Source organism: Notamacropus eugenii, chromosome X (assembly GCF_028372415.1).
Source record: "Notamacropus eugenii isolate mMacEug1 chromosome X, mMacEug1.pri_v2, whole genome shotgun sequence".
In the NCBI taxonomy this organism is placed as follows: domain Eukaryota; kingdom Metazoa; phylum Chordata; class Mammalia; order Diprotodontia; family Macropodidae; genus Notamacropus; species Notamacropus eugenii.
The window spans coordinates 28,038,204-28,065,562 of record NC_092879.1 but is presented as its reverse complement, the minus strand read 5'-3'; the positions used below and the strand labels follow the sequence as shown (position 1 = coordinate 28,065,562).

At 46.4% G+C, this 27,359-nt stretch overlaps 1 protein-coding gene across 1 annotated transcript in view; it reads right to left on the bottom strand.

Annotated features, from left to right (window-relative positions):
* The window catches only part of AR (androgen receptor), a 221,200-nt gene that overhangs the window by 10,182 nt on the left and 183,659 nt on the right, over positions 1-27,359 (bottom strand). Inside the window, 2 exon segments of the mRNA XM_072626320.1 lie at positions 1,384-1,528; positions 2,081-2,368. Coding sequence (XP_072482421.1) covers positions 1,384-1,528; positions 2,081-2,368 — 433 coding nt within the window.

Below are 27,359 nucleotides of genomic sequence, written 5' to 3'. Positions count from 1 at the left end.
TTCTCGAAGAGGACCATGACATCAGGGAGATGATGACATGACTTGCAGTTGACTTTGATTTGAGGGACATAGGGCTGTGTAAGGTTACCAACCTCACTTTCTTCTCCTGAGCCACAGACACCGATGGGTCCAAAGCCTGTTGTGTTTCTCCCCACCCCCATTCCCTACTATCCAATTAAATCTGAGCAGGTTGGAGGCAGGACCTTCCAAATCTTAATTGATATCCTTCTCTTTGCTGATGGAAAAAAAGGAATTTTGAAGGCCCTTTCCTGCTTCCTGGGAGGAAGACATGAAGTAGAATCATATGAAACCAAAGGAAGACCACATGGGCTCCTAGGCCCAGCCTAGGCCTAGCTCCTGTGACCACAATTGCCAGAGTCTTTGTACATCTGATGTCCTTCTGCTCAGTGGTTGACCAATCCAAAATGGGAAGATTTACTGCGTGCCCCTGCCTTGGTGCCAAAATGTCCCTTCACCATACAAGAAAGATGGCAGATTCTTGAAAAAGTTCGCAAGGGCAGTCCACTGTGCCCCTCTGAAATCCATTTTTGGTCTCTCACAAACCATCTCCAGAACCTCCAGTCTATGCAGGCTTTGGGTAGCACGGGATAAGACCACTCCCAGAAACCCCAGAAAGTGCCTGCAGGTCTACTCATAGGAAGCAGAGAATAATGACAATGGAAAAAAAAACAAAACCTCAAAGGCAGACACCCTGCAAGATGCTACTCACTCTGGGAAGGCTTAAAGAATAATTCCTAGGGAGAGTATTAAATTACCAAACCCCAAACTTAACTGGCCCTTCCCACTACTCTGATCCAGAATGTGGCATTCTAAGTAACTCTTTAAATGCCAAGGAAAAACGAGAAGGCAGGCCCAGGAAACCGGATGAAGTCTGTTGCAAGTTAGGGCTGAACTTGACCACAGATGATGGTGAGCTGGCTACTGGTGGGGGAAGTTGCTTGGAGGGGCTTACCCCCCATGCTCTTCCATGTCATGTCCTACTTTGCTGAAGGATTGCTCTTAAGCCTCAACGTGGAGGAGAAAATTTTGGCTCTGACACTCAGTATGGACAGCTGGGCTCTCCCCAGACAGATTCATCCACTGTCCCCTCAGACTTTGGGGTTGGTGTGAGGGAACATAAGCTGCCACTCTCCTCAGCCCAGGGTGACTCCTTCACCCAACACTTAGGATCTGGAACTCCAAGGGATCTTAGAGGACTTCTAATCCCCATCTCTCATTACCTTACAGAGGAGGAAACTGAGGTCTAGAGAGGGGAAATGAGAGAGCTAGGTTCCTAATTCACATATAAAAAAATCAGAGGCAGCCCATGGCTGCAGGAAGAGGACAAGAAGGAAGAGGGCCCTTGCCTCCAGGGACACTTACTCATTGAACACCAGGTCAGGAGCGAAGTAGAGCATCCTGGAATTGACATTGGTGAAAGATCTCCAGCCCATGGCAAACACCATAAGTCCCATCCAGGAGTACTGAATAACAGCCATCTGGTCATCCACATGTAAGTTCCGGAAACCTAAGAAGAAGTCAGGAACAGGGGTTAGAGTTCTTTGAGCTGAGGCTTGGAAAGGAAGACAGGACAGGAAGATCATAGCTTGAGAGTTCAGAAGGGGCCTCAGAGGCCATTGATCCCAAAGCCCTCCATTTACAGAAGAGGAAACTGAGGCCCAGTGAAGGAAAGCTACTTGTCCCAGGTCACAGAGCTAGCATAGCAATAAGTAAGCTACAGTGCCAAGACTTAAACCTAGGTCTCCCAGGGTCTTTTGGAGCACTGAACTTGGGGCAGGGTCAAGAAAAGTCAAGGTTCAAATCTCACCTGGGATGCTAGGTGTGGGACTCTGGGCAAGTCCCTTCACCTCTCTAGGTCTGAGTTTCCTCATCTCTAAAATAAGGAATTGGATACGATTTGATGGCTATGACATCCTATGTTCCGATTCCTCCCAGCTCTGACATTCCACGTTCTCAGGCCCCTCTCAGCTCTAAAGGTCTCCCCTATGGTGTTGTCTGTGGGGAAGTCCCACCTGCTACCCTGCCAGGTTGTCCTCCTTCATCTTCCCATCCCCCTTACCAGGCAGTGCCTTGGCCCACTTGACCACGTGCACCAGCTGTCTCTCGCCCAGCTCGTTCAGGCTTGAGAGCAGAGCAGCGAAGGAGTCAGGCTGGTTGTTGTCATGGCCAGCACACACTACACCTGGCTCGATGGCCTCCAGGACATTCAGGAAAATGGGTTGGCACTCATATCCTTCAATGTGGGAAACTGTGAGCTTCTGCCCCTGATCATCATTGGGGCTAGTGGAGCTGGAGGCATCGCCTTCCTCCTGCAGCTTCAGATTTCCAAGTTTCTTTAGCTTCCGGGCTGTGGGGGAAGGAAAAGGCAGAGCTTCAAACAGCTGGCAGTGGGACCTGTAAAGAAAATCTCCAGGTAGGGCAGGGGCTCATTGCTCAAAGCCACACTTCAGCCTGTACCCATCTAACCTGGAGTCAGAAAACCTGGGTTCAAGGCCTGATTTTGCCACTTCCTAGCTGGGGAACCATAGCCAAGAACCTCAGATCCTAGCGCAGCTAGGTAACTCAGTGGATAGAGCAACTGCCCTGGAGTCAGGAGGACCTGAGTTCAAATCCAGCCTTTGACACTTAGTAGCTGTGTGACTCTGGACAAGTCGCTTAACCCCAATTGCCTCATGGGAAAAATAAAGTCAACTCCTTAAAGGGGAGGGATTAGTTTCATTTTGTGTATTTGTGTATCTGCTTCCAAATGACAATCTTGTGACTTCCCCCATTGTCAAGCATAGCACTCAGCACATAGTAGGCACTTCATAAATGCTTGCTGATTGATTTCCCCTCTTTGAATCTCAGTTAAAAATTTTTTCTCTGTAAAAAAAGGAAGATGATTATACTTGCATAGGGAAATTACAGATCGTGCGGACTCATTACTGTTCCCATCAACAGCCAACTGTTGTAGCCACACTGCAACTCAAAAGGAGAGTGCTAGCCAGAGAAGAGGGCTCTTGAGCATGGAAGGGTAGTGGGCACACTGCTGCTGTCACTGTTATTGTGTTTGTCCTTTGTTCTCAAAGAACATGGTCGAAGAGGACCATGACATCAAGATGATGACATGACCCGCACTTGAGTTTGATTTGCTGAGAACCTTGCTGGACCTATAAGTCACATCTGGAGCAAAGAAGATTCTGAAACACAAGCCAAGGAGGGCTGAGCCAGAGGGGGAAGGGACAGAGAAGTAATGGGAGCTGAAGCCTTGGCTTCTGTGGTGGGCATGGTGCTGTGGCTTGGCACCAGGGAAGGCAGACAAGAGCCATAGGCAAACTACACATGGGCTAATCCTGCCACCTCTGCTTCTAATTATGTGGGAGAGCCGGGGGAAATGCACTGTCTCTCTCCCAGGCCTTGATTTGTCCTATTTGTAATGGTAATCAGAAAAATTGTTAACCTTTCAATCTCCCATTAAAGTTTGCTGCTAGGTTCTGAGGCCCTTCCCAGCTCTGACATTCTGGGTTCTAAGGCCTCTCATAGATCTGGCGTTCCATGTTCAGAGGCCCCTCCAAGCTCTGATATTTTATGTTTCAAGAACACTATCTGGTCCTTGTCCATATGCATGACCTAAACCTAGGCAAAGTTCAACAAGTGGAGAGATCAATAAAGTTCCAACCTAGTGCTGATGTCCTTCATGACTTTGATTAATTACCAAGTGAATAGTCCTCCCAGTCAGTTCTGGGAGCTGGGATAGCTGAGTGAGCTTTAAAGCTGGAGCAGTTCTAAGTCACTATTGACTAGAGAAATGCAAATTGAAATAACTCTGAGATACCACCTCACAGTGATCAGATTGGCTAATATGACAGAAAAGGAAAATGATAAATATTGGAGAAGATGTGGGAAAATTGGAACACTAATGCATTTTTGGTGGAGTTGTGAACTGATCTGGAGAGCAATTTGAAACTTTGCCCAAAGGGCAATCAAACTATGCTTACACTTTCATCTAGCAATATCACTACTAGGTCGGTATCCCAAAAAGATCATAAAAAAGGGAAAAGGAACTACATATAAAAATATTTATAGCAGCTTTTTGTGGTGGCAAAGAATTGGAAATTGAGGGGACACTCATTAATTGGGGAAAGACTGAACAAGTTGTGGTATATAAATGTAATGGAATACTATTGTGCTGTAAGAAATGAGAAGCAGGTGGTCTTCAGAAAAACCTGGAAAGACTTATATAAACTGATGCTGAGTGAAGTGAGCAGAACCAGGAGAACATTGTATACAGTAATAGCAACATTGTGTGATGGTCAACTATGATGACTTAGCTTTTTTCAGCAATGCAAGGATCTAAGACAATTCTAAAAGACGGAAGATGGAAAATGCTATCCACATCCACAGAAAGAACTATAAAATCTGAATGCAGATCAAAGCACACTATTCTCATCTTTTTTTGGTAGTTTTTCCCCTTTTTTTCTGTTTCTCCTTTCACAACACAACTAATGTGGAAATATGTTTTACATGACTGCACATGTATAACCTGTATTGGATTGCTTGCAGTCTTAGGGAGAGGAGAGGGGAAGGAAGGAAGGAGAGAGAAAAATTTAGAACTCGAAATCTTTCAAAAAATGAGTGTTGAAAATTGTCTTTACATGAAATTGGAAAAAATAAAATACTATTAAATAAAAGAATTAAATAAAAGAAGTTGGAGCAGTTGTTGGAGAGGTAGAATAAAGTACAAATGAGGCCAAAGTTTGGGGGTGGCAGTGGGAGGCGGTGAGCATGGGTTAGAGTCCAGGGAGGGCAGTTGGCAGCAGCCAGAGTGGGGAATGCAGGGATACTAAGGAAAGGTGCACTCATGTGAGTGGAGGAAAGGAACTGAGTGAGGCAGCTTTGGACTCAACTGGAGAGGGTCTGGAATGCTCCTTTAAGGGTTATAGGACAACTTGAGAATGCATTCACTCACACACACTAATTAGGCACTGACTGTATCTAAAATACATATGCAATGAGGGGGACTGAGGGCACTGGCTCCTGTTTTTAAGGGACTCAGAGTATGTTCCAGGTGGAGGAAATCCTTGTCCTGAGTGGCTGTTGTGAGCAACGGTGGAGGGGAAGCACCCGAAATGGGGCTGAATAGTAGGGTTGAGACACAGGACCTCAGTTTCCTGTAAATTGAGGACTAAAGGGCCTCTAATATCCCTTCTAACTCTTGCTCTAGGATGCTAGGTGTGACCTTAGGCAAGCTCTTCTCCTTGGGCCTCAATATCCCCCTCTGTACCCTACCTGGTCTTTGAGGGCCCTATCATCCATGAATATAGGAGCCTAAAGTTCTCTAGGTCTCAGTTTCCTCCTCAGTAACAGAAGGGGGCCAACTCCATAGTCTCTGAGGGCCCTGAAGGCTTAGGATCCTAGGAGTGATCTCACAGGAGTTCTTTCGGTCCTCTGGCCTCCGTTTCCCCTACAGTAACAGGAGGGGATTAGAGGCACAGTCTCTGAGGTCTTGTCATCTCCAGGTCTAGGAGCCTGTGGATAAGAAGTTCCTGTTTTTGAGCTGCATGCTTAGGTTGAGGGAAGGGGCAAGAGTTAGGATAATTGAGATAAGATTCAACAGCCTCTCCAAAGTACACTAATAACAATAATTTACGTAGTATCTTAAGGTTGCAAAGTGTCATAAGTATATAATCTCATTTGATCCTCTCAACAATCCTAGGAGGGAGGAGCTATTATTATCATCATTTTATGGCTGGGGAAACTGAGGCAGAGAGCTGTGAAGTGTGACCAGGGCCACACAGTTAGAAGGTATTTGAGATGAGATTTGAACTCAGCTCTCCCTGACTCCAGGTACACTGCGTCTCCTAGTAGCCTAGGCTACATAGGGGCTTAGCTGCCCACCACTTCAATGGGCTCAACAGTTTGTCCCAGTCCAGGAAGGGCTGGGCCTATGTGTTCGCTGTCACTGTGGGGCCTGGTTTTAAGGTCTGGGAACTCTGTTCCAGGGCTGAGGGTGACACATCCTCCCTTGTCAGACCAGACCTGCTGCTCTCCCCTGCCTGACAGGGCCTCTTGAGTGTCAAGCTACATGGAGCTGTGAGGCTGGTTACCTGGCACCATACACAGACTCCTGGGGCCTGAACTGCAAACTTGCCTAGAAGCCTGGAGAAGGAAGGCCTGGATTGGACCCTGCCCAAGGAATCCCTTCCCAACAGGATCACTGCCCCCTGATTTACAGTCTTTGACTCACCCTGAGTCTAGGTTAGGAAGAGAGGAGACTTATATGGCCAGTGAGGCATATTGCAACCTCAGTAGAACCTAGTTTTGTTGGCAGTCTTCCTCTGACCCTGCTGGGCTAGTGACTGGCTTCTAGCCTGTCCTCAGCTCCTGGCACAGTGTGTGTGTTCATCCTTCGTTGCTGAAGATGACATGACTTGCACTTGACTTTGTTTTGAGTGAGGGAGGGCTGTGCAGGTCACCATCCTCACTTCTCCTCCAGAGCCATCTGAATCCAGTGCCTGACACATAGTAGAAGATGACTGAGGGATGGATGGAAGTATCATGCACGCCCAAACCCTCTCCTATGTCCAGGTCATTATCTTGTTTTCAGACCTTATCTCCATTACTATGATAGACAGTGTGACATTCTAGATAGGACACTAGACTTGAAATCATAAAGATTTGGGTCCAAATCTGACATGCTGGCACTGTGTCCCTGGGCAAATCCCTTCATCCCTCAGTTACCCTAAATATAAAATGCAGGGATTGGTGTCCATTGCCCTGAAGGGCTCTTCTAAGCTCTAGACCTTCAGTTCTCTCAGATTAGGGCCTTGCCTTATACCCCAGGACCTGGGGTTAGGTCCTGCTCCTTCTTTCCATGCCTCCTGAATCCTGAGGGCCTCCTTGCTCCCTGGGGCCACCTGCTTGCCCTCCTACCTGCCACCACCCCCCATCATACTAATCCCTGTCTACCTGGGTCTCTTTTCACCCTCCTCTTTCTGTCTTTCAGTGATTCCCTGTTGCCTATATAATCATTCTTTTCTCTGTCTGGCATTCAAGGTTCTTAGAAATAGGTCCTCCTGACTTTTGAAACCAACTCTCTAACCACTACATGTCAATACTACTACTACTACTACTACTACTACTACTACTACTACTACTACCACCACCACCACTACCACCCCTCCATACTACTACTTACTACTACTACTACTACCACCACCACCACCTACTTCTACTACTATCATCACTACTACTATCACCACCACCACCACCATAACCCCCCCAATACTACTACTTACTACTGATACCATTACCACCTCCTCCTCCTCCTACTGCTACTCCTACTACCACTACCACCACTACTACTACTACCACTATTGCTACCACTACCACTACTACTATCACTACTACTACAACAGCAATGACGATAGGATTTCATTACTTATGAAACCTGTGATTTCATTACTTATTGAAAGTCATTGCAGTGAATAAACACCTTCAATGCCAATTGGCACTTGCTCTGCACCTTAGTCTTAGACAGGAGCCTGGGCAGTGAATGCATAAGTGACTTGCTCAGTATATGTCAGAGGTAGGACTAGAACCCAGAACTTTCTGGCTTCAAGGTCAGCTCAGTATCATACTACTTGACCTTTCAATATAGAGCTTATACTTCTCTAAACTCTTGCCTCCTCCAGCACCAAGCACAATGCTCTGTATGCAGCAGGCATTTAATATTCATTGACATTTGTTATGTCTCTGCATCTTGCCCAGTGCTCATCTCCCTACACACTTCATCTTGCTTGGCCAGAATTACAAAGTCTGAGTTGGAAGGGACCTCCTGGGCCACCAAGACCAAGTCACATCTGAACAAAAGTTGCCTTTTCTACCATATTTGACACATGGTCATCTAGTCTTTACTTGAAGGCTAGCAGTGGAGGAGATCCACCATCCCTGAAGGTACTCTGACTTCAGGCCTAAATTTGCCTGTTTCAGCTTCTCCCTGCTGTTCCTGGTTCAGCCTCTTGGCATCAAGTAGAACATGGTTAATTCTTTTTCCATATGAGGGCCCTTTAAATACTCAAACCCAGCTGCCATATTCCCACAAAGCCTTTACACCTCAAGGTTGACATCATTAATTCCCCTACACGATCTTTACGAGGCATAAACTCAAGGCCTGGCTACCTTCCTCCTCTGGATTCTTTATAGCTTAGGGCATTTATCTTTCCTAAAATGGGATGCCCAGAACTCTAAAGCCAGCCCTCTAGCTGTGCCCAACCAGGGCAGAGGACAGAGAAACAATCTCCCTATTTCTGGAAGCCATGTTTGTTTTAGTGTCTAAAGTCCAAATCACTCATTACCGTATCACTCTGTCCACTCATACTGACTGGGCTATCCAGGAAACCATCCAGATATCACTCTACTGCCCACTGCTAGTCTTCCCTGGCATCAATAGCCTCCCTGCTTGAGGTCTTGCTTGATTGGCAGCTCCTTGAGAGTAGGGATTATTTGTATGTTTGTTTTTGTACTCTCAGCACCTAGTACTTAGAGGGTACTTGTCGATTGATTGAGCTCTCCCTAATGACTATTCCTCAATTTTTCAAACACTGCAATCTTCTATCCAGACTTCCTTTCACCTTCTACTGTTGGGATCTCCCTGGACCATCTGGCTCTCCTGAGTGAGGCTACCTAGCTTCTGAATCCAGGCTGTCCCATGTCCCAGTAGGCCCTCCCTACTCATGACAGCCAGCCATGAATAAAACAATCCTTCAAACAATACGCCCCTATTTGGCTGTCTTCTTGATCCCAATGGCATCTGCAACACTCCTGACCTGGTGACTCTGTGTACATTAGTACAGGTCCCTTAGTCTTTTGGGTTGGTAAGCTGGCATCATCCTTACTCCTTCCTCTTCCTCACTCCACTTATCTGATCAGTGATCCAGTGTCACCATTTCTACCTCCACAAATATCTCCAGCATGCAATCCTTTCTCTCTACTCACAAGCCAGCCATCTTGGTCACCTCTCACCTTTACTACTGTGACAAACGTGCATTTTGGCTCTGTTCCTTCAAATCTATCCTCCACACTGATGCCAAGATGACACAAAGTCTGTTCTTGTGTGCCCCCAACTGCAGCTCACCTTCTTTCCTCCTGCCCAAGCTATCTTGTATTTAAGTACATTGTATAGATTCAGATTGCTTCTCTTTAGTTTTATTCTCTATATAGTACATGTGTGTGTGTATACATATATACATACACATATACATGCATACATACACACATGTGTCTCTACTCTCTCCCTCATTAAAATGTTAGCTCCCTGTGGGAAAGGATGCTTGATTCTTTTGATTTGCACCCCTAGTCCCTAGTAGCCCAGTGTCTGGCACAAGGGACAGGGACAGGGGTAGCACCTATAATTTCATTAATATAGGGAACTCCCTTTACTGATGCATGTTGGCACCTACTCTGCAACTATCCTAGGCAGGACTTAAATGAGGTCTTCCTGGCTTTCAGTTCAGAGAGAGCATTTAAGAATTACTTGTTGATTAACTGATGGATGGCATCATCAGGAAATAATCGAAAAGCCCCACGGAGGAAGGAAGTCCTGAACCCCAGAAGGATGCCAATTACTCAATTCAGCAGAAAAACACTCTGAGGCCTGCTGCTCATGTCCATTCCAGGGCCCTGCCAGCCATGCCAAGTCTGTCATGGAGCAGCTCGGGAAAGCAAAGTGAATGTGCATCCCTGGGTTTGATGTTGGAAGAGTAGGGGTGAGGGAAAAGACATGACTACACTGATGATTGATGGAGCTGTGGAAGAACGCTGATGAAAATAACAAGGGACACTGGGAAGTGAATCCAAAGTGCAGGCTGACCTCGTCCAATAATTATTTATGCAGTTCTCAGGCACAGCCAGTAATAAGAAGCTATGCAAGGCTGGTGCCAACTCCCACCCCTTGCTGCCTGGCCCACTATGGGCTTTGAGCTGAGCCTGAGTTGCTGGCTTATTTGCTTTGGGGAGGGGGCAGGGAGGGAAACCCTCTGGCATGACCAGGCTACAGGAGGGGGATGCCCTCCTTCCTGTTTGGACCATAGACTTAGGCTGGGCCCCCACAGAAGTGCCTGCTGGGAGCAGGTTTTGAGGAATGCTACAAGGAAGCACCCATCAATATGGACATGGAAAACAACTATGATTATCTCCTCCTTGCCTGCTCCAGAGCCCAAGATTTGCTGGCACAGAAGGGCATGGGTGCAGAGGGACTGGACTTGTAAACCTGTAATCCCAGTCTCTGCTACCTGGGTGACAGAGCACCAGTCAAGTCTCCATCTTTGAATTGCTGTTTCCTGGCCTTGCACATGGCCTAGCCTGACCCATCTCAAAGGTGCCCAGCAGCTTGAATCCAGATTCACTGTCCTTTGTCCATCACTCCATGAGGTCTCTTGATTTTACTTCCATCTATGATTCTGTGTTCCTTCTAGTTGACCCAGTTCAAGCCTCATCCATGGTCATTATGATTGTGCTGCATCCATGAAAGGAAGCCTTGGGTGGGTCTTTGGAGTACTGAATACAAGAACAGATCTCCTTTGGGCCCTGTCCTCAGAGGGTAGAGATACTGAGCATGTCTTGATGCCTTGCCTCTCATATGTTCCCAGACTGCTAACCAGAGCCCTCCTACCCTGTGGAGGGGTACGCTTCTCTCAATGACTGTTCATATCTCTCTGTTACATGCAAACTCTGACTACTGCCATGTACAGAACCTCCTTTTCCTCCAATAAAAGGATTTTGAGGGATTCCCTTAAAAGGGCAGTTCTCTGGAGAGACTATTAATACAGGTAAAATCAGAGGTCACTATAGTAAAAATAAAAAATATGCTCCCCTTTCAATAGACCTTCTGGTCTTCAAAGTGCTGCTCTCCTATTTGCCCTGGAAGGTCAAGATGACAAGTCTCATCTTTTGTTAATACTAATAATTAATACTTCATGGAAGGCTCTCCCAATTGCTTCCAAGAAGTGGCTAATCACCAGCTCTCTACCACAAAAGGCCCAAAGGGTCCATTCCAGGTCCAAATGGGGCTAGGTGTTGCTGCCACTTTGCCCAGGAAGGTGGCCACACCAGAGTCAAAATCAGACTGATTTCACTGAGGAGGTGGTGAGGCAGGGACTGGAGGGTGGGGGTGGGGTCGGTGTCCATTGTTCTCTGACTGGAGCAGACCCAGCTGTGTTGACAGACTACTTGGAAGGAAGGGTTGAGAAGAGGCTTTCCTGCTAGCTTCAGCTGTTCTGTGGGAACACACAAATTGCTTGTCCTAGCCATACAGCTGGGACCCAACATCATGGACCTGCATCCAGAGCTAGCTAGAGCCAAGCAATAAGAGGGCCCTAAGTATATGGACTGTCAGAGCTGGGAGGACCCTTAGAACAGGGGATGTCAGAGCTAGGAGGGCCTTAGAACAGGAAATGTGAGACCTGAAAAGATACTAAGAGATTGTCAGAACTGAGACTTAATAGATCCTTTAGTTCAGAGTTTCCTGGCTTTGATTTGTGTCCTGGATTCTACCTCTGACAGTCAGTCTGGGGAAGCCTAAGTATCCCTTCTCAAAATCACACACAATATGCAAGATTACAAAAGAAACCAACGATATTGGAATAGGGTTCTCAGAATAATTTTGAACAAACAACAAATCCACAGACTCCAGGTTGAGAAGACCTGCTCGAGTCCAAGTGTCTCCCAGTTCTCGGTCACACAGGGCCTAGAGCCAGGTCAGGGACCCCAATCAGGGTTCCTGTCTCTCTGCATCAAACTTCCTCCCTCATTTCCTTGCTAAAATCAGGTTCTTGTCCGTTATATGGGTGAAGGCCAAGGGGAGAAGGGATACCCATGTAACTCTCTCTTTCCTTACTTTTGAGCCTTGGCTGCCAGGGGTACCATTGTAAGGAGATTGCTGGTCAGGCATTTCCCTATCCAGGAACCAACCAATGCACGCTTCCAGCATGGGGTGGAGAAAACATGTGAGTTCATAGGGTCAAAGGACTTTGAGCTGGAAGGGACATTGGTGATTATCAAATCTCTCCCCTTCATTTTATAGATGAGCAGACTGAGCCCCCCAAGGGGAAATGACTTGTCCAGGAACACACAGTTGTAAGTAAGGCTGAATTTGAACCCAAGAGCGACATGATCCTAGGCAAGTCACCAAACCTCCATACACTTCAGACAAATCTCTAGGCCTTATTTACCAAGTCACAGTTGGTTGTGATTTCTGTTGGTAGAAGGCATCCCCTCACACTAAGGAAATCAGGGTTTTTGCATGAAACACAAGGTTAAGGTTCCATGATGCATCTCAAGGGCTCAGTGAATCAATCAACCCATCAACAAGATCTTATTAAGCACCTACTCTGTGCTGGGGACACCGAAGCACAAGCAAAGCAACCCTTGTCCTCAAAGACCTGATATTCTCTCGAGGAGAAAGTGTGATCTGTTATCTCATGGTCCTTTGAGCATCCCTCTCAGGGCTGATGTGAGGATCCAGTGACATAATCCTTGCAAAGGGCTTAGCACAGAGCCTGGCACATAGTAGGTACTAGAAAAATGGTAGCTTCTTCATTTTCTTTCTCAAACATTCCATAGTCTAGGACCCCACATTATGGCAACAGCAGAAGGTCTTAAAGGTTTGAAGTGATCTCTCTTGGGTCAAGGCTGTGCTTATAAGGAGACACTGGACTACAGTGGAAAGAATTGGCTCTGGAATCAGAGAAACTGTGTTCAAATCATGCCTCTCTTGCTTACTCCCTTGAGTAAGTCCATTCCCCTTCTTGGGCCTCAGTTTCCTCCTCTGTAAAATGAGGAGATGGGATTTGATGGCACAGAATGTTCCTTTCAGTTCTAGAGCTAGATTCTCTGTGGGACCTTGGGAAGATCCCTTCATCTCTCATGACTAACCACAGAATTCAAAATTCAATATGGCCACCATTCTTCAAGAGTTGGAATGGATGACTCAGAGATGGCATTCAAGAGGCAGGGTAATCTGGGGGATTGGAGGTGGGGTAGGGGCCTGGATGAACAATAACAGCACCTGGCATTTACATAGTACTCTGTTTGCCAAGTCCTTTAGAGGCATCATTCATCCTCAAAACAGTCCAGTGAAGTGGGTGCTTTCATTACTCGCTACTTTACAGATGAGAAAACTGAGGCCCCCAGGTAATTTCTTGGGGGTTATATAGCTTGTATGTGTGTCTAGAGGTGCTGCAGCAGATAAAGCACCGGGCCTGGAGTGAGGAAGACCTGAGTTCAAATCCAGCATCAGACACTAGCTGTGTGACTCTGGTCAAGTCACTTAACCTCTGCTTCTGTGTTCTCAACTGTCAAATGGGGATAAAAATAGTACTTACCTCCTAGGGTTATTCTGGAGATAAAATGGGATATCTGTAAAGTGTTTAGCACAGTGCCTAGCATGTAGTAAGCACTATATAAATGCTGCTCTTTCTTTCTGTTTCTTCCTTCCTTCCTTCCTTCCTTCCTTCCTTCCTTCCTTCCTTCCTTCCTTCCTTCCTTCCTTCCTCCCTCCTAATCTAGCACTCTATCCACATAACCTTGTCAGCACATGGGCTGGGCACTGCAGGTCTCAGGCCCTATAGGTCTTAGGTGTCACCCTCCTGGAGTCATGGCCAAAAAATCTTAGTTACTAACCCTGTGGTCACAGTCACCCCCTTCTCCTCTGCCTGGTCCACTAAATGAAAACCATGCAGCTCAGTCACAAGCTCATCCTCAAACATTTCTCTTGTGCTCTCCTCCTTGGCCTAGCCTTTGCGATGCCAGGGCCACCTCCATGCTACAGGGAGGAGACTTTAATGGAATATGAAACAAATATAAAGGTGTTTTTATTCAGGGTGGAAAATTCTTCTGCAAACTAACCTGGACTCTATGTGGGTATGCATTCGAATGCTTAAATTATGGAAATCAGCTTTCTGTTGCTGAAGACTCCAGGGTGCTCTTTCTATATGGGCCAAAAGGCACAGGCAAAGCGTGGTGGGGCAACCCTTCCCCCATGGCAGCCTCACATGGGCTCTGGCCTTCACACAATGGAGCCCTGTCCTTGCAGTTTCATTGTCCCCCTCCGGGCCTCAATTTCCTCCTTTGTAAGAAGATGAGACTGGGCTAGATTGTCTCTGGATGTACTTGCTCACTCTAAGCCCTGTAAACATAGGATTACTGAATGAATGAATGAATGAATGAATGAATGAATGAATGAATGAACAAAGGGACATATAAAGACTTGTAGCTAGAAAAGGGAAGCCTGTGGAAAGGTGGGGGGGGGGACATTTACAAGTCTCTCACTCCTAAGAAGGTTGGGATGAGATTGGATTTGGGATTTCATCGGTGTAGGCCGCTTCCAATGAGGAAATTCCATGACTGATGTGAGCTGGGACCTTTTCTGTCGCTCAGAGCCCAAAAGTGCAGACCAGAAAAGTGTGAAGAAAAATGACTTGTCCAGGGTCACACAACTAGAATTCGTCAAGGCAGAACAGCCAAGGGGTGTGCCATTTCCTTCCTCTACTGGGCAGAATGTCAGCTGCTTTCAGTCTTCACTGAAGAGGGGAATGGGAAACAGAGTTTAAATGGGGGTGGCTGAATTGAGGTGGGATGGAGTAAAATGTCATCCCACTTTCTCAGTCTCTGGATAAAGCAGTTCAGTACATTATTCCCCTGATTCAAAAGCATCAGCAATTAAGCTATGTTAACTGGAACCCAGAGAAGTAAATTATTTTCAATAAGATTTTGATAAGATACTGGGATGAGCTGTTGATGTAGGTTAATGAGCTCTGGAAATGGAAGTCAGGAGAGCCGAACTTATAGCTCATCTCTGATGTGTTCTAGCTGTGTGATTGCAGAACAGTAATTGAAACCCTGATCTCACTTCTGGTGTCACTTAGCTGTGTGACCTCAGAGCAGTCACTGAACCTCTTGGATGCAACCTCCGGTGCCTCTTAGCTGTGTGATCATGGACCAGACACCAAACCCCTTTGATCCCACCTTTGATATCTCCTAGCTGTGTGACCACAGACCATTTACAGAACTTCTGTGATCACACTTCTGATGTGTCCTTAGCTGGATGACTGAAAACCAGTCACCAAACCTTTCTGTTGCAACCCTTGATGTCTTTTAGCAGTGTGACTAGGAACCAGTCAATGAACCTCTCTGATCTCACCTCTGATGTCTCCTAACTGTGTGACTGTGGGCAAGTCACTGAAGCTCTCCCATCCTACCTCTGATGTCTCCTTAGCTATGTGACTCAAAACCAGTCAATGAACTTCTCTGATCCCACCTCTGATGTCTCATAGCTGTGTGACCACATACCAGTCACCAAACCTCTCTGATCACACCTCTGATATATTCTAGCTGTGTGACAACGGATGGGTCACTGAACCTCTCTGATCTAACTCTGATGTACCCTAGTTGTGTGATCAGTGACTAGCAGGCTGGTCACCGTACCTCTCTGATCCCACCTCTGATGTCCCCTAGTTGTACTACTCCATACTGGTTACCAAAACCACTCTGAAAATACCTCTGATGTCTCCTAGCTGTGTGAGAGTGGACAAATCACTGAAGCTCTCTCATTCTACCTTGGATGTCTCCTAGCTGTGTGAGCATCACCAGTTACTTAACTTCTCGGATACCACCTCTGATGTCTCTGAGCTGTGTGACTGCAGACCGGTTACAGAACTTTTCTGATCCTACCTCTGATAGATTCTAACTGTGACTGCAGAGACTTAAGAGAAATCAGTGAACCTCTCTGATCCCAAATGATGTCTCCTTCCTGTGTGACCATGGACTGGTCAATGAGCCTCTCTGATCCTACTTCGGTTATCTCCTAGCTTTCTCACTACAGACCAGTCACTGAACCTCTCTCATCACTCCTCTGATGTCCCCATGCTGTGTGACCACACACTGGTCACTGAATCACCCTGATCCCATCTTTGATGTCTCCCAACTGCGTGACTGAAAACCAGTCAATGAACCTCTCTGATCCCACCTCTTGATGTCCCCTTGCTGTGTGACCACACACTGGTCACCGAATCACTCTGATTCCTCCTCTGATGTCTCCTAGCTGTATGCCTATGGACCAGTCACTGAACCTCTCTGATCCCAACTCTGATGTCTCCTACCTGTGTGAACATGGACTGATCAATGAACTTCTCTGATCCCACCTCTGATATGTTCTGTGTGACTGTCGAGCAATCACTGAACCTCTCTAATTCCACCTTGGATGTCCCCTTGCTGTGTGACCACACACAGGTCACCAAACCTCTCTGATCCCTCTTGTGACATCTCTTATCTGCGTGACCATGGATCAGTCATTGAACCTCTGTGATTCCACCTTTGATGTCTTCTATCTGTGTGAAAGTGGACAGGTCACCGAACATCTCTGATCCCAACTCTGATATCTACTAGCTGTGTAACCACAGACTAGACACTGAACCTCTCTGAAACAACTTCTCATGTCTCCTTGCCTGTGTGACTGAAAACCATTCACCGAACCTCTCTGATCCCACCTCGGGTGTCCTTCAGATGTGACCACAGAGTGGTCACCAAACCGCTCTGAATGCAGCTCGGGTATTTCCTAGCTTTGTGACCGCAGACTGATCACCGAATCTCTCTGATCCCACCTTTTTGTCTTCTAGCTGTGTGACCATGCACCAGCCACTGAACCTCTCTGATCCCACCTCTGTTGTCTCCTAGCTGTGTGATCATGGACCAGTTAGTGAAACACTCTGATCCCACTTCTAATGACGTCTAGCTTTGTGACTGTGGAGGGGTCGCATAACCTCTCTGATCCAACCTCTGATATCACCTAGCTGTGTGACCCTCAACTGATCACTGAACCTCTATGATTCCACCTCTGATGACTCCTAGCTGTGTGACCGTGGACCTGCCACTGAACCTTTCTGATTCCAACTCTGATATCATGTTGCTGTCTGACTGCAGCCTGGTCACTGAAGCTCTCTGATTCGACCTCTGATGTCCCCTAGCTGTGTGACCACAGATTGGTCATTGAGTCTCCCTGATCCTACCTTTTATGTCTCCTAACTGTTTTATGGAAGACCAGCCACCAAACCTGGCTGATCCTAACTCTTATATCTTCTAGCTGTGTGACTGGAGACCAGTCACTGAAACTCTCTGATCCCTCCTCTGATGTCTCCTAGCTGTGTGAATGTGGAATGGTCAGTGAACCTCTCTGATCCTACCTCTGATGTCTCCTAGCTGTGTGACTGTGGATGGGTCACTGAGCCTCTCTAATCACATATCAGATGTCTCCCAGCTGTATGACCGCAGACCTCTGATGTCTCTTAATTGTATAAACACAGCCTGATCATCAACTTCTGATGTCTCCTAGCCTTGTGAATGAAAACCAGTCACTGAACCTCTCTGTTCCCACTTCTGATGTCTCCTACCTGTGTGACCTTGGACCAGTCACTGAATATCTCTGATCCCACCTTTGATGTCTTCTAGCATTGTAACTGCGGACTGGTCACTGAACATCCCTGATCCAACCTCTGATGTCTCCTTAGTTGTGTGACTGAAAAACCAATCACCAAATCTTTCTGATTCCACCTCTGGTGTCTCTGAGGTGTGTCTGCAGACTGATCACCAAATCTCTCTTATTCCACCTTTTATGTCTCCTAGCTGTATGACTGTGGACAGGTCACCAAACCACTCTGATCCCACTTCTGATGTCTCCTAGCTATGTAACTGCAGACCAGTCACCGAATGTCTCTGATTCCTCCTCGGATGTCTCATAGCTTTGTGACCATGGACCGGTAACTGAACCTCTCTGATTCCACCTCTGATGTCTTGTTAGCTGTGTGACAGAAAACCAGTCACTGAGCCTCTCTGATCCCACCTCTGGTGACTCCAAAGTGTGACCAGAGACTGGTCACTGAACCTTCCTAATTCCACCTCTGATGTCTCTTAGATGTGACATAGCAGACTGGTCACCAAATTTCTCTGATCCCACCTCTTACATCTCCTAGCTGTGTGACTATGAACCAGTCACTGAACCTCTCTGATCCCCCTTAATGTCTCCTAGTTGTGTGACCATGGACCAGTCACTGAACCTCTCTAATCCCACCTCTGATGTTTACCTTAATTGCCCCAGAGTCAGGAAGTTGTGGATTTTAGTGCTGTTTTTCACACACTGGCTGACTATAATCTTACTGAAATTTAGGTTTCTTATCTCTAAACACAGTGAAGCAGAGTAGTCTCTGACCTTGAAACTGGGAAGGCTAAGAAGTCCTTCCTCTATCCTATGTGCCCCTGGACTAGTCCCTTAACTTCCCATTTCTCTGAGCAGCTCTCTCGCTAGAAATTGACTATTCCCTATGAGTAGAGGGAATTTCTTCACTGGCCAAACTACCTATGCCAAGGAAAATCACAGGTTGATCCTTATATCTGAACCGAGGACAATCCTGCTTATAATCTTTTGCCTTCTGGAGGCTCTGGAAATCAGCTGGGTCACCACCTTCATTTTATCGGGAAGGCCTGAGATAAGAAGGGGCCATGACTTGTCTAAGGTCACACAGCTGCTACGTAGAAGAGCTAAGCTTGGAATTACTGGACTCTTGGGGGAAAGTTTCTGGGAAGCTGCAGAGGTCTGTAATTATAATTTGTTTTTGGTTGTAATTTGAGTTTGTAATTGTAACAACCGATAATAATTCATTCTCAGAAAATCTGTCAGAGCAGAGGGCTGACCTCCACAGCTGCAGGATGGAAATAGATAAAGGGAGTATATGAGAAGCTTTAGATTTCTTACCCAGAAGGCTAAGGGGTGTCTGAAGTGATTGATATATGTCAAAGCTTGGGCAGGGGTGGGGAACCTGTGTCTTTGAGGCCCTAAGTTGCCCACCCTTGATATGCAGTAGTTAATGTCGGAGTTGGAAAGACCTGAGAGACTTGAGTTTGAACCCTACCTCAGTCACTTAAGTCTCCATGTGACCCTGGGACAGTCATTTAACCTCTTTCAGTCTCAGTTTCCTCACCTGTAAAATGAGTATGCTAATAGCACCAAGGTTGTTGTGAGGATTGAGATCATATATTCAAACACACTGCAAATCTAAAAGAACTTACATAAATGCTAGCAATCATTATTTCTGTGAAATAGATGTTTATTCCCATTTTACAGAGAAAGGAAGTGAGGCTCAGTGGCGTGAAGTGACTTGCCCATGGTCACAATGCTGGAGTACCAGAAGTAGGATCCGAACTCGGGTCTTCTGAGGGAAAGTCCAGAGTTCTCTCTACTCGGTCCCTTGTACTTTATGACTCTAAGAACCATTGTTCAGAGATCTTTAAGTCTGAAGAATATAGACCAGGAGTTCTTAACCTGAGGTCTGTGAGGTGGTTTTTGAAAGATTTTGATGAATTTTATTTTATGCATTTAAAAGACATAATTCTCAGAAGGTTTCTGGAAGCTTCATCAGCCTGACTACCCAAGAGAGCTGGGACATAACAAAAGTCAAGAATGGCTACTCTAGTCCTAACTCAAGTAGAAACAGGGACTTCCAAACCACACCGAAAGGTTCCAGGGAGGGGGGCAGCTGCACAGATCAACTTAGTTTTAAAATGTCATGTGGTCTGTGTTTTGTTGTATTTTTATTTATTTTATGACATATTTCCTAGTGACATTCTGATCTGGTCTGGCTGCATGGCCCACCTGGGAATGCTCCCCAGTGGGCCCTAGGCCCTTTCCTAAAGCCTTCTTGATCAGCGGATCATCTGTTGCTGGATGCCAGGGTTCTTGCCCACTCAGTTATCATACCCCTACTAAAGGGTTGGTTCCTAAGGACACTAACTAACTCCATTGAGGAGGAGGCCTGAAGTGGGGCCCTGGGGCCACCAAAGACTAGAGAAATGGGAGTGAGGGGAGAAGGGCAAGAGAATGAAAAGGCTAGTATTGTCCACAGACTCAGCTGGAGGGATACCTCCTACATGGGATAATATTTCCCTTCCTGCAATCCCCCTGGATTTAACTGGTCCACACTTTTATATGTACACTTTGCTCCCCTGACAGAATGGAAGTTCCCTCAGGAGCTTACTGGTTCATCTTTGCGTTTTCAGGGCCTAGTGGAGTACATACAGTAAGTGCTTAATAAATGCATGTTGACTGACAGAAGGCCTGTGTGTGTGTGTGTGTGTGTGTATGTGTGTGTGTGTGTGTGTGTCACAGCTAGCTGGGGCTGAGCCATTGAATGCCCAGCTAATTAGGAGGATGGCTATACAGGCATACAGGTAACTAAACCTCAGTTTCCTCCCAGGGTCATGGAGTTAGAAATGCCTTGGGAACATAGACTAGTAGAGCCAGAAAGGGTCTCAGAACTCATGTAATCTGTTCAATTTGAAGAGAGAGGATGAGACCACAAAGCCAGTAAGAGGCAGAGCAGTGACTCGAGGCCAGGACTCCTTCCCTCCTTTCATTGCCTGCCTCCCTGCCATTTGGTTGCTTTTCTCACTAGACCATGCATTTCTCTTTTCAGATGCCCCCTCCCACCCCGCCCTCCTGGGCCAATGGAACGCTTGGCTAAAAAGACAAATATCACACTTTATCTTTCAAGGTTTATGTGGGAATATTTAGTCTAATGGACAGATAATGAAAGCCTTCTCCCTGTGCTCAGCAGAGAAGCAGAGGCCTATGGGGGCTGAATTTGGCCTCCGCTGTTAGATGTGGTCACTGGCTGCTGCTTCTGCTTAAGCCTTTCACTTTGTTCCAAGGGAGGGTCTAATTCCTGAGGGTGTGTGTGTGCGCGTGTGTGGATGGCATTATCATATAGAAACAAAGGCGTCTATAAAACTTATTAAAAAAAGATTGAGTCTAATGGAGTCTAGCTCATGTCAGAGGAAAAGGAATGATATAGAAAGCTGTGGAATGAGGCCAGGGCTGTTCTCCAAGTCTCCTCTCTCTGGGCTGTTAATAACCATCGTGCCAACAGCAAGGAGTTCACTGTCCAAATGCCATCCTGAGCGCAGGACCCTCCAAACTTACAGAAAACCTGCTCCTAGGAAACGCCAGGCCTGGCAGATAGGCTCTAATGCCAGGATTTTCCCTTGGCAAAGGGGAGGAGGAGCAGAAATTAAAAAAAAAAAGGTTTGGAGTAATTTAGAGCATACATGTTTTTACAATTACTTTTCAACTGACATTAAAAACAAATGTTAGACAGTCCGAGCTGAACAGGTCAGGATGACCTGGAAAGCAAATGAGAAAAAAAAAAGGAAAAAGAGAAAAGGGTGGCGGGGGCGGGGGGGGGAATGTTAACAGCATTATTTTTGTCAGTCTGCCGTAAATAATAAAATACCATTGGTATATTAACGGCTTTATTAAAGGAAAAATCACTAGCAGAAATGTCACATTCCAACAAAGAGAAAGCATGTTAGCCTTCCAAAACACATAGGGGGCCTGTTGTCGGCCTAGAGATTATGGCTGTGCCCCAAGCAGAGAGGAGACCCTAGTCTGGAATCCCTGACTGGCTTCTCTCCAGAAGGAAGGTCTCAGAGGACCAGAAGGTGAGGGAAATGTGTCTGGGGCTGGGGCTGGAGAACAAGAAGGAGGCCAGGACATAGGGAAAGCAGGGGGACCCAGGGCCTGCCATGTTCCCACAGTTACGTGCCTCTGTGGTTTGACTGCCAAGAAAAGTGGATATGTGGAAGATGCAGGGGATGGGACAATGCAGGAACAAATGGGTAGATGAGGCAAGAAGGCCCAAGGCCAGAAAGGGCCATATAATGCCCTGAGCTGGGCTCTGTCCTCCTAGCATCACTAAGGAAGGGGAGTATATGGTGGCTGCTGAGATGTTGGGGTTCAGGTCCCTGAAAGTTGAGAGAACAAATGTCATGTTCCCTAAGGCACAGTCTTGTCTCCCCCACTTGCTGAGGCTGCCCTGGGATCCCAACATTGGGCAAGGAGAAAGTTGAGTCAGAAGCCACTTGGACCTGTTGCTTAAACTCTGGATGACTGTGGACAAGTAGGTATAGCAAAGGAGAAAGGGAGTGAGCTGGAGAGCCTTGACTGGTTACTTCCTACTTATGTGACTACCAATAAAGCAGTTGCTTTGTAGAAAGAACACTGTATTGGAAGCCAAAGACCTAGATTGTCATTATGACTCAAATACTGGGCTTAAGATTTGTGTCATTTTGGGCAAGCTGCTCCACCTTTCTGGGCCTCAGTTTCTACTTTTGTGACTGGATCGTCTCTGAGGTCCCTTCTAGCCCTAGATCTATGGGTGATCTTGCGCAAGTCCCTTTCCATCCCCCAGCCTCAGTTTCCTCCTACGTAAAACAAGGGGGTTGGATTAGCTGGTCTCTAAGGCTCTGTCAGCTCTGGATCTGTGGTCCTCTTGGACAAGTGGCTTCCCCTGCCCATAAGGGAGGCCCAGATAAGTCTTCATAGCTGGTAGTCTATGATGTCAGTCATTGTCTATGCCTATGTTTCTTTTGAAGAGCAGTGAAGATATTTTCTGCCCAAAGGAGGTCTGCCCTCTGGTTCTGATTGAATTAGTGTGGCCGATTTTGAGGATCCCCAGCCGAGGCCTGAGAATGACTACCAAGGTTAAGGGGTCACATAGATATGGATAAACCAGGTCCCTGGCAGAGCAAGAAGGGGACAGACCCCACTTTCCCCCACCGAGTTTCCTTACTGGCTAGTTGGAAAGGGCCACAATCAATTTTCAAGGGGAGCACAGCTGTCTTCAAATGAGCTCTTCAAAGGGGTAAATGTGTATATGGAAGGGGCATTTGCCTTATTCCTGGGAAAGGTACAGTTCAGGGAGAGGTCAGCTTATGATAGAAGGAAACTCTAACAATTTGTGAGGTAGTGAGTTTCTCATCCCTGAAGTGATTTCACCTGAGGCTGAAAAGAAAGGCTCTAATTAGATGATCTCCAAGCTTCCTCCCAGCTCGAAAAGCCTGGTCAGTCTTTGACTATGTGGGAATTCACATTTTGGGCAGGGAGCCATCTTTAAGGGTTCTTAGCCTAGGGTCTAGGGGTAGATTTCAGGGGTTCTGTGCATCTAGACAGGAAAAATCTGCACCTTTACTTTAACTAATGTCTAGAAATTTAGTACATTCTGCAATTATTTAAAAAACAATATTCTGAGGAGAGGTCCATGGGCTTCACTAGCAGCTAAAGGGGCCTCAGGCCACAAAGAGGTTTAATGGCATTCGCTCTAGGGGTTCCTGGGCATTGCTGAGGTTCTGTGGGCCTATGATTCAACAGAGTTTCCTTCAAACTCTTACAATGGTTGGGACCACACCTCATCTCTATCCACCTCAGGTGGCACACCCAGAATTGGGTATTGAGGACAGTTAGGTGGCTAAGCCAATGCACGTCACAGGGAAGATGGTGGCTCAAGATTTAAGGTGGATGTTTCCTCCGATTTGTCCTCTGAAAATTCCTCACAACAACCCTGTGAGGTAGGCTCATATGGAAGCCTTTCACCAGAAAAGTGTCTCCTGTCCTACCCTTGCCCTCCACTGACCCCAGTCACTGACAGAGAAGGCAGCTTCTGCCTCTTGGAGCTCTCCGCTAGAGTCCTTGGTCTGAATGAGGAAAGACAGCTCATTTTCAGTCCCTGGTTCTTTTGTAGTACTTGTAATAACCCGTGTGGAATTTCTTTGATACAGAAGAGAGAGACCATTGAATGAAATATGGGGTTGGAAGATGGGGAGGGAGAAGGCAAGCTTTCCTAGCTCACAGAACCCACTGCTAGGCGTTGGGGCTCACCTGAACACAGTGTGCCAAGGAGACAGGGCCATCTGGGGAGTTGGGTGTATTTTTTCCAATCATAGCTAGTGGGTGCCATAGTGCATAGAACACTGGGCCTGGAGTCAAGAAGACCTGAGTTCAAATCTAGCCTCAGACACATCTTAGCTGTGTGATCCTGGGCAAGTCACTTAACTTCTGTCTGCTTTAGTTTCCTCAACTGTAGCATGGGGATAAGAAAAGTACCTACCTCCCAGGGTGGTTGTGAGGAAAAAATGAGATTATATCTGTAAAGTACTTATATCAATGTCAGCTAATATGATTGTATTAATAACAATAATTATTAATAACAATAATAATTATTAATAACAATAATACTTAGAAACAGTTGGTAAGGAAGAGGGCTTTGTGTGTACATGCTGGGGTGGGGAGTATGTGATTTTGACTTTCTTTATAAATACTGCCTTACAATAGAAAGCCCTGTTCAGGACATTTACATTTAGGGTCCCTGTTCAAGAACATTATGGGTCATGCACAATTAGCTAGAGGTAGAGCATGAGGTGAGTAGGTGAAGAAAAGGGGCAAGGAGAGGGGGGGAATGGCGGGGAGAGGAGGGGTGGGGAGAAAAGGAGAGGAGAAAAGAGGAAAGAAGGAGAGAAGAGGAAGATAGGAGAAAATGGGGAAGGAGAAGAGAGGTGTGGAGGAGAGGGGGGAATGGCGGGGAGAGGAGGGGTTGGTGGGGAGAGGAGGGGTGGGGAGAAAAGGAGAGGAGAAAAGAGGAAAGAAGGAGAGGAGAGGAAGACAGGAGAAAATGGGGAAGGAGAAGAGAGGTGGGGAGGGGAGAGGAGAGAAGCAGAGGAGAGGAGAAAAGGGGAAGGAAAGAGAAGAGAGGAGAGGAGGGAAGAGAAGGGGAGGAGAGGAGAAAAGGGTAAAGAAAGAGAGGAGAAGAGGGGAGGGGAGAGGAGAAAAGAGGAAAGAAGGAGAGGAGAAAAAGAGAGGAGAGAAGAGGAGGGGAGAGAAGAAGAGAAAAGGGAAGAGACAGCAGAAAGGGGGGGCAGTTGAAAGAATTCTGAACACTGAATCATAAGACCTGAATTTAAAATCCAGGTTCTGCCATTTAGTACCTGTGTGACCTTAGGTAAGTCACCCAACTTCCCTGGATCTCAATTTGCTTCTCCGTAAAATAAAAAGGTTGGCCCTTTTCAGCTCTAGATCTAAGATCCTATGTGTGATTTAGCCAAGGTCCTTTTCCCCGGGCCTCAGTTTCCTCCTCTGTAAAATGAAGACACTGGAATAGTCGGTCTCCAGAGCTCGGATCCCAAGGAGCCTCAGCACATCTCTGCAGAGCCCAGCCAACTCTCCTTCCATATTTCTTGCCCCATAAAGAGGCAGACAATATAGTTTAGTCAGATGATTGGACTCAGTCCCAGCTCTGTCTTTCTAAAAGCATCTGACCAATCATGCTTTCCCAATGGAACTCAGTGCCCTCCTCAGCGATTCCATGTGCTCCAAAGTTCACCATAGCCCAGAGCAGTTCAATTATGATCTAGTGTGATGTGGCTGAAAAGGGCACAGCTGGCTTCAAAGCCCAACTCTACTCCTTAGATGCCCTCAGGTCTCAGTTTCCTCATCTGTAAAATAAAGGCGATGGGGTCCTTAAATTCCCTCTAGCTCTACGATCCCATGATCCCTAGCCTTGGCTCTAACAGTGCAATAGCTAAAGAAAGGGAGGGATGTGGGGGGGGGGGGAAGAAGGCATCTCCCACCCTCAAACCTTGCAGGGCAAGATAAAAAGGGCCTGATTCTCAGTGAGGGGACCAGAAGGACATAGTTTTCCCATAGTTTTCTTAAGACTTTTGTTGCTATAGGGACACTAGCAGTGTTAGGTGATCTAAAGACTCTGTTCTGTCTTGATGTCTCTGTCTTTTCTTCTTAGGTCCACTCAGTAACTTGTGAATGGACAACATGAGTAAGTTGCATAAAGGATGTGAAAAGAAAAAAGAACACTTGTACATATATATGTATGTTCATATGGGTACATATATGCATAAATGTATATATATTTTTTTATTCTGGTATGGGCAGCAGTATGGAAGATTGGAAAAAGGCAATGGTGTTGGGAGTCAGGAGGCCTGGATGTGAAGAGAAAAGCCTATAAAATGTGCCGAGGACACAAGGTTGTGGGAGATTGGGGGCAAGGATGGCTAACCCAATGGATGACCAAGCCAGGATCCAAAAGAAGTCATGATGGGTCAGATTGTTGGATCAAATCTACCAAAATGACAATTTAATAGAGAGAAATGTAAAATGCTACACTTTGGTGCAAAAAATCAACATCCTATGTCCAAGATACCTTGCGGCCAGAGAGTACCTCATGTGAGCAAAGTTGTGGGGGTTTTGGACAGTAAGTTTCAATGCAAGTCAACCTTGTGATGCATCAGCCCCCTCCAACCTAATGCAATATTCAGTGGCACTAAGAGAAGCATATTGGCCAGGACTAGGGGGATGATGGACAGAATGACAAAAAGATATGACAAAGGCAGGGCTGATCAATTGGTATCATACTTCTCTCTTCTTTGCCAAGAAGAATGACCTTTGAACTGAAGTACAATAGGGAAGTGGCTAATAGGGAGCTAGTGGCCAAGATGAGGAAGGAGAGAGTGAGTGAACATCCAGTTCTGCCTGATAAGTTTCAGTCATCGGACCCATGTGAGCAACAGCTTCAGAAAGAATGGGATGCCGTAGAGAGGGTGAGGTACCCCAGAATCTGAGAAGGCCGAGTCTGGATTTGCTAAGATAAAAACTAGCTTATACTTGGACAGCATCCCAAGGTTTCTAAAGCACTTGACAGTCATTATCGGCTTTGGTCCTCACAGTGACGTTGGCAGGGAGGTGCTATTATTATTCCCATTTTACAAATGAGGAAACTGAGGCAGACAGGGGTGAAGTGACTTGCCCAGGATCATACAATTAATATGTTATCTGCAGCCGTATTTGAACTCCGGTCTTTCTGATTCCAGGCCCAGGGCTTTAGCCATTGCAACAATCTGCATATTTCACAAAGGGGAGGAGAATGGGGTTTGCAAACCCCAAAGGCAGTAAACTTAATTTACAATCTAGACAACGTTTGAGGATGTTTTAGGAAAGAGATGGTCAGCGAGCAGAGGAAAGGAAACAGTTATTATACCAAAGAGCCAGCTCAAGAGCAGGTTATGTCTGACAAACCTCACATTCTCTTGTGTGTGTTTTGCTAGAGGTATTGTTTCTCTAGCTTGTTTGATAAAAGTCTCTCATGCTATTGTCATGGACAGGATGCTGATATGGGGGTTAAATGCTAGCTAGCACAGTTAGGTGGGCCTAGAACTGGGTGAACAGCCAGTACTCATCAATGGTCCTCTGTCTGTTTGCAGGAGGTCTTCAGTGGAGTACCTTAGGGATTTGTGTTGCTGAACATTTTTACCATTGACTTGGATAAGGGCACGCATGGTACACTTATCAAATCTGTGGATGACCTGGAGCTGGGAGTATTATCAACCCTACTGGAGGACAATCAGGACTAAAGAAGATTCGCTCCACGTTTGTTTCCATCCTAGATTCCATGTCCTTCCTGCTGTAATTAGCG